Source organism: Sapajus apella, unplaced genomic scaffold, assembly GCF_009761245.1.
Source record: "Sapajus apella isolate SASKATOON/1434 unplaced genomic scaffold, GSC_monkey_1.0 scaffold24, whole genome shotgun sequence".
In the NCBI taxonomy this organism is placed as follows: domain Eukaryota; kingdom Metazoa; phylum Chordata; class Mammalia; order Primates; family Cebidae; genus Sapajus; species Sapajus apella.
Window position 1 is genome coordinate 3,424,896 of NW_022436964.1, and position 7,580 is coordinate 3,432,475.

A 7,580-nucleotide genomic window follows, 5' to 3' on the forward strand; every position below is an offset into this window, starting at 1 on the left:
ATACCGTATCAGTAAGTCTGAGAGCAAAGAGGCAGAAAAAAGCCCATCTCCTCAGACTTCATCAGGGAGAGAAGGGGCTTTTGGAGACACATGATACTCATTCCTCCACAAGAGTTCCAGGAGATTGGTCACCTTTTAGAAGTCAAAGAAAGCAGTCAGTAAGAGCTGAACTAACTCCTACCTTTCACTATACACAAGCTTGGGTTACCCAAAATCTATACCCCACAACACAATACACAGAAAAGACATCATTCTTATTAGAACATTTATTGGGGAGAACCAATAATCTCCACAGGGAGTGAATTATTTTGTGGGGGGGAATTTTCCTTCATGGAAATGCTTCGGAAGAATTTTCCGTGTAATTAATAATGACAAATCACTGAACACAGTGCTTTTAGCAGTGGTAGGGACGGCTGGAGGCACTGGGTCAACCTGACACTGGCAAGTGGGATTTGGTTGGGGCACAGGCGTCCTGTGGGGCATGGATTGGGGATGCCTTTGATACAATATCTTGCCCTTAAATGCCTCAACTTCCTGGGGCTGTCTGTTCTTGTCTATGATCTGCCTAATCTTTGTCGGATGATTCTGGCCAACTAAGATAGCTTGTTGGCTGCAAGATTCGCTAGATGTCACTTTGCAGGAGGGAGCCGTGTAGCTGCAGGGATAGCCCTGGACAGGCTCTGCTCTGACCTGCAGTTCTGGATCATGCTGAGCTTTCCCAAGCTCTACTGGGGAGGAAAGGGGCTCTTGGGGACAGGTGATATCTATCCCATCCCTATGCCCTAGCTTCTCCTTTAGGAACTTTACAATGTCAGTCTTAATTTTCTGAGCTTCAGCAGTTCCAGTAAAGGCAGCTCTACTCTTAACTCGACCTCTATTCTGTACAGATGATGACAGGGAGCTACCCTTTGCCTGGAAACTTTCTTGTTCCTCACATGTTATGCTTAGTTTCTTAAACCTCTGAAAAAAGGTCTTCAACCATTTTCTGAAAAGGTTTTCAGGAGGAGGCTGTGTTATCAAGGTTGGGGAAGATTTTCTCCCAAGCACCTCCCCTGATGTCTTCTTTTGAACAGGATAGCTCTTTCTCCTGGGTTGGGAAGTCCCCAACCCTACATTCCCTCCACCAAGCTCTCGTCCTTTGGGTCTCGGAGGGCTCACTCTCTTTGTAGCTGGTGGAAAATTCTTAACTTGGCAATTCTGTAAGACATGCTTAGAGACCAAGGGCTCCTGCTGCTGTTCCACACGGATCCCTCTGTCCTCCACGTGGACATTCAGCACCTGGGAAATTGCCATGTTCCCATTGGAGATGCCCTGGACATGAGTCAGTAAGCCCTTGGAAGTCAAGTTATCTAAGGCAAGGGGCATGTCAGCGAAATGGGTCTGAGCTGGGCTATGCTCCCCATGGGCCAACTTTAACTCACTCAGCATCTGATGTTTAAGCTTCTCTTCCTTGAACATTTCCTTAGACCCACTGGTGACAGGAAAGGTCTTTCTACTGCCCTGAAGCCTTTCCATGTTATTACTGAAACTCACTTTTTTATCCATTGACTCACTGCCAACCTCAGGTTGCATTATGGGCAGCTCTGGGTAGCTGCTACTCGCTAGTCCAGTCTGTTTCTGACTGACTTCGTCTATGATGCTGTGTGTGCGGGGCAGAAAACTCTGTCTGCCATCATTAGTTGTCTGGATACTTTCTGTAAGCTCATGATCAGGATCAGAGAATTCTCTTCTCAGGGTCCCATGCCTTTCCTTGTCATCAGGTGAGGGGATGAGGTGTGGATGATTCAGGATGGAAAATAAGCTGGTGGTTTCTATCTTTTCTGCGTGAAAATCTGTAGTGTTTCTTCCAAGGAGCTTGGAGTCCCCATCATTGGAATCCATCTCTGTAAGGTCATTCTCAGTATAAGAAAACTGTCTTCTCAGGGTCCCCTGTCTTTCTTTGCCCACAGATGAGGTGACAGGGTCAGGACGATCCAGGACAAGGACTGAGCTTGTTCCCAACTTTTCTCCTTGAAAAGTACTGCATCTAAGAGACTTGCAGGCCCCATCTTTGGAATCTCGCTGAGAAATGAATGTGGTTGAGGAGGGAAGGTCAAAATTGGAAAAGGAGCTGGAAAGGTCCTCTTTCGATTTACAGATTTCTATGGATTCAAGGACCTTGCTGGGAAGACCCCACAGCATCCTCATATGGAAATACTTAATATGGGCTTCCAACATCTTTTGTTTGTTGGAACCAAGGAAGGACATCTCCTGGGAAGTATCAACACAGTGGTCCTCGCCCACCAATGCCGCCAAATTTTGGTGGTTTAGTTGGCTATGGGATTTTTCAGGAAGAGACATTGTCTGCTTGATTGAATGCCATGAACTACACACATTCCCAGGCACTCGACCCTCATTGATTTCCTCAAATTTCTTGCTCAAATGTACTGTCAGGGCATTTGCAAGTTGTTTCTGACCTAGGCTCACCCCTAAATCATTCCCTGGCAGATGCATCATATGACCTTCTAGGTCGCTCTCAGAATTAGAACTCAGATCCTCTTCTGAAGATGTCTCTGGTTCATGCAACAGATGACCTTTTGGGCCATTCTCCTGGCTGTACCCCTGAAACTTCCCAACATTCTCCAGGGAAAGCATATTTGAGCTTCTCTTGTGGAAGCTTCTAGGTTTCCTTGATTTAAAATTCTTGAGATCATTGTGGCTCTGACCCTCAACCAAAGAGCTATGTAAGGGTCCCTCACTGTTTTCTGACTCAGATATCTCTAAAACAGGGCTCTGAGGACGTAGCAATGACAGAGACTCATGGACTCGGCGGGGCAGACCCCATCTGTGCTGGATGAGCCTCTTTAGAAGGTGGTGCTCCAGTTTCTTCCTAAGTTCAGTACTAAGTGGAAAATCTCCAGTACTGATGGAGATGGGATCACAAGCCTTAAAGGACTTGACCAATGCAAGACTAGGAACTGGAGAACAAAAGTCTTCCTGGGATTTTTTAACCACTGAGGGTAAACCCCACACACTTTCCTGATCTTTCTGCAACACATTCCACTCCAGATGGTTAATTTCAGATGGCGTAAGAGACTGTCCCTCATTCTGAGATTTATGAAAACACACTCCACAGATCCCAATCTGGAATAGAGGACTAGGTAGTTGGGCTGTGGGTAGAGATGGATGCTGAGCTAGGGACTGACCTTGCGGCAGGGTTTGAGGCAAGGGTAGAGGCTGGGTAATAGGCAAGGACAGAGGTTGGGGATGGGGCAGTACTGGGGGTTCCTGGAATGTAGACATACTTGCAATTTCATTGAAGAATACAAACATGGACGAACGGCCACGATGGAGAAGAACAGTAGGATTCAGAGACTCGCTGTGCAGAGATGGGAGACCCCAGAAGAGCCGAACATATTTTTGCTCTAAATGGTCCTCAAAGCACTTAGAATATGGGGGCTGCTGATGGATGTACAGCCCCTCTACTTTCCTATTACTGGCCGAAAACGGAAGGGAGGTTGTCAAGCCATGCTTATCAGAAGTTGAAGCTAACATTTTCCCTGAAGAATTTAGCTGGTAGTTTGGCCTAAGATGTTTTGGGAAAGTTCCTGGTTTCTCTCCATTTTCTTTACACATCAGGAAATCGCCCCTTTTTTTGACTTGTCTCTCCAGGAGTGCCACGATGTCATGGCTGACAAATGAGAGCTTAACAGGCACTATGAGGTTGACCACAGAGTACCCTCCTAAAGAGGTCTCAGAAGAATGAAGGCTAAGGAGCTCTTGCATGAAATCAGATGGTACAAAATTGGAAGAAAAAGAGTCCTTGGCATGAGGCTGCCACCAGGAGAATTCTGCAGATGCAGGGCATGAATGGTCAATGTCTCCAATTGTAGGGGCAGCGGTGGTTGACCCACCAGAGCCACCTACAGATAAAGTCTCTTTTTCCAGAGGCTTCAATATGATGAGACTTGATTTAGACTGAGACACAGTGCAATCTTGCATTCGTAAAGCAAAAGAGTTTGGTGGTTTGTAATGAAAAGTACATGAATCACAGGGATTCATGGCATGGGAAATATTTGGCAAAGAGTTCATATCTTGGGATAGAGTAGAGTCAAATAAAAAGATGGTGTTCAGAGACAAACTGGCCTCCGGTTGGAGATTGGGCTCTGCTCTCTGAATGTGATGTGGTGGGAGAAGGGGAAAGGGAAGCTGTTGCGGTGGGGAATGGTCTATAGGGAACTTGGAATCCAGGGGAGAAACAGGCTTTGGTGGCAGAGGGTCCCTCAGTGGTGAGGGTGAAAATAAGTCAGCTAAAGGGGTGATCAGGTCAGGTGAGAGAATTAAGGAGGGTGGTGGAGAAGGGTCAGGACAAGGGGACACTATTAGGTCTTCTGGAGGGGTTGCTGAGGCGGCAGAAGCCAGAGTGAACGATGACTCAGTCGCAGAAGCTGCAGAAGCCAAAGAGGACACAGAGGGAGCAGGTTCTTTCAGGGACTCCCAACACAGCAGTCGCCGGACCTCAGCAGTTGTTCTGTTACACACCATACAGAGGGGGTCTGGGCATAACAGTCGACGAAAGCGGGTGGTATCATGATGCTGGCCCAGGGGACTGCAGGAAGCAGGAGGTCTGAAGCTGCAGCCAGGACCAGAACAAGGAAAGGAGGGTCTGTTAGCCTGGCAGGGGTCAGAACCCTGGTGCCTGCTACCCGCTTCACATTGCCCCCTGCCTATGACCTCACCATGCACTCTAGGGCCTCTCAACACATTCATTCACATACACGTTCCTATGGCTACCCATTCCCACAACTACAGCAGGCTACAAGAAATACCTGAGGTGAATAGAATTTGCTAAAAAAAAGGACTGGGGTGGGAACAGGACAGAAGGGAACAATTAATCACCTTTTCAGAAAAGAAACCAGCTTCCTTTCCTCTTCTGCTTCTTTCTGGAAGGTTATCCAGTCTGGGAAACCATAACAATATGTTATATATAATGAAGGTAGAGGCACAGAGATCATACAGAAGTTGCTCTGTGGAAGATCTTTAGGATATACAACTCTGATAGCCCCAAGTATCAGTGGGAAAGGGCAAATAGTCATTCATACTATTAACAAGTTCACATGTGTATGTGGCAACATTTATAAAATTCCTTCACATACATTACCCCCTTGTGATGCTCAAAACCACCACCAGAAACACAGATGTCAGTGGTTACCTCCAAGAGGAATCTGAGCATCGAGGAAGTCAAAGTACTAATGCAAAGTTGTAAGACAGAAGCTCTGATTCAAGCCAGCCAGTAGTCATTCCTCGATATCTAACTTGCCCACCTATTGTGCAATACCCAGTGCCCAGGTCTATCACTCTGTCATGCCTATGAATGGGCAGAGCAGGGCCTATGAGCAATGTCTCGGGTCTGGTCGCTTTTCTGTAAGCCTCTCTGCTGAGTGCCCTGTCTTCTGAGACTGTATCTAGTAACTGACATTCTAAGAAATCATGGGCCTGAGTCCTCCTGACAGAAACAGGAAGGGTCACCCTTGAAGCTCAGATACAGCAGGCTGACCTTACCTTTAAATGTCCTACCTTTCTTTCTCCTCCTGGCTCTGCCCTGACGCTGAGAACAAAAGAAAGACAATGAGAGGCTGGGACTCATTTATCTCACTCTCTATGAAGCTCATTCATTCATTCATTCACACATTACACAGAATAATATGACTCCCTAATTAATGCTAATATGTTCCTGTTATCAATTATTATAGGTGAACAAATATTTCTAATTTTTCCTTCTCTGAAAAACTCAAAGAGAATTTTGTCAGAGAAAGCCACCCTTGATATGCTCAGTTAGCAGTCCTCAAGGAGGACACAGACTCAGAGGCCAACAGTCACATCTGTTCTCCCTCATAGGAAAAGTGTCCCAACGGAACTCTGCCTCCAGCCTCTGCTCAGAGACTCTCAGCATTGCTCCCCAGCTCAACCCAATATGAAGGAAGGCTTGGTTGAATGAAGGTGACAGGGGAATGTGACTCATGATCAAATTTCAGTAGAAATTGTTCTTCTTCAGAGAGACCACACTCTCTATGCAGTCCAGTCAGGGACCACAGAATTACTGTGTTTGGGATTTTATCTGGAACCCTCCGCCACAGCCAGATAGGCAGTCTGTGAGCTTCAGATGAAAACTTTAGTCCTCCTGAAGCCCTAAGTCTACCCAGCAACTTCCAAAGAAAAGTGAAATTCTGTCCTCTCTTCAGACTTCCCATCTAAGACCATCTCTCTGTACCAACCAAACTTACTTAGAAATGTGGAAATAGGATTGGGAAACAACAACAGGGAATCTCCCTTGGGTGTTCACCCACGGTTTCTTACCATTTGGATGTCATTATTTTTCCTTGGGGGTGACAAATACAGGGTCAATAGCACGTAGAACAAGTACAGCATAAACAACCCCAACCCACTCAAGCAGATGAAGTTGGGGTCAATATCCAAGCAATGTGCCAAGCCAGGGCTGAGCCCTGACTCAGTGTAACTGTTCAGAAAACAGAGGATATTCTCCATGATCTGAATAGCATGGCTGCCTGAAGCAACTGAGCCCTGAGTTTGCCCAGTCTTAACTATAAGCCCAGGCCTGCATCACAGAGCATGGAAGTCACAAAGGGTTTCTAAGGGTGGAGGGAGCAGTAAGAGGAGGGTGTGTCCACAGCCCTGACCCCACCAGCCCAGCCAACCCCACCCCTCCTGTGCCCTCCAGGTCCCTCTGCCCTACCCTCCCACTCCATTTCACAACTCCATCCTTTCTTCATGTCATATATTTACCCAAGTGGAATTTTCTGTTTGCTCCAACAGTAAACCAGGTATTACCCAAATCCTGCCTTACTGTTTGGAGCCCTTAACTTCAACCCCACCAACACCACAGCCTTGAAAGCCTGAAATACTGCCTGGAATTTCTGTCGTACCCAGGCATTGGTACTCTCAGGGTCACAAATGTCCTCCAATCCCTCTTACCTACAGAATGTTTTTGCCTTACATTAACCCAGATAGGAAACTTAATGTGCCTTTATACTGACTTTGTTTTGTGAGTGTCAAACAGTAAATTTTTTACTTTAAAGTCAGTCTTAACTATTTCCAATCAGAGGGACTGACTCAAGCGATTAAACTAATGTTATCAAAGAAAAGGAGCTCACTGCCCAATTTGGGTTTTTGAGAAATGCAGGTTTTTATGGTAAATTAATCACAACGAGACAGGAGTCCAGCTCAGATCTGTCCCATGTGCTGGCTTTCATGCAGTCATTTTGTTAGAAAAGGTTTAGGGAGTGGCCTCTGGGATTAGTAGGTAGCTGGTAGAAGAAAAGAGGAGGTCTGTAAAGTCCTCAGGCATGCACAGTTGTTTTTAATGCTACCTCATGGATCACATGTGCACATTTGTGGGGAGTTAGTTGAAAACGTGGCAGAAATTTGGGGCTGTGATGTCAGCCAGCTTATTCTGTGCAAACTTCAGTTGGCAATATCAACTTTAATCCATTTTAGCCAGTTTTTTAATCTCACAAGCAGGGAGAGTTTTGGCATTTTAGCAAGTTATTGTTGTTGTTGCTGTTGTTGTTTAATCTGCTATC

General features: G+C 46.1%; 1 protein-coding gene across 1 annotated transcript; it reads right to left on the reverse strand.

Moving 5' to 3' along the window:
* Window positions 1-251: 251 nt before the first annotated feature.
* Window positions 252-6,525, reverse strand: LOC116559763 (spermatogenesis-associated protein 31D1-like). The gene is made up of 4 exons (XM_032290848.1): window positions 6,337-6,525; window positions 5,543-5,587; window positions 4,879-4,949; window positions 252-4,612 (listed from the first exon to the last, which is right to left on the reverse strand). The coding sequence occupies exons 1-4, from the start codon at window positions 6,523-6,525 to the stop codon at window positions 304-306; spliced, it is 4,614 nt and encodes a 1,537-aa protein (XP_032146739.1). The 3' UTR covers window positions 252-303.
* Window positions 6,526-7,580: the final 1,055 nt, after the last annotated feature.

What these genes read in the sequence shown, in the direction of transcription:
- LOC116559763 (XM_032290848.1), bottom strand. Translation starts at nt 6,525, where the DNA reads ATGGAGAATATCCTCTGTTTTCTGAACAGTTACACTGAGTCAGGGCTC. An exon ending in AGAAAGGTAGGACATTTAAA is followed by an intron (nt 4,950 to 5,542) that starts GGTAAGGTCAGC and finishes ACATATTGTTAT; the next exon opens with GGTTTCCCAGACTGGATAAC. An exon ending in CTGGTTTCTTTTCTGAAAAG is followed by an intron (nt 4,613 to 4,878) that starts GTGATTAATTGT and finishes TCCTGGCTGCAG; the next exon opens with CTTCAGACCTCCTGCTTCCT.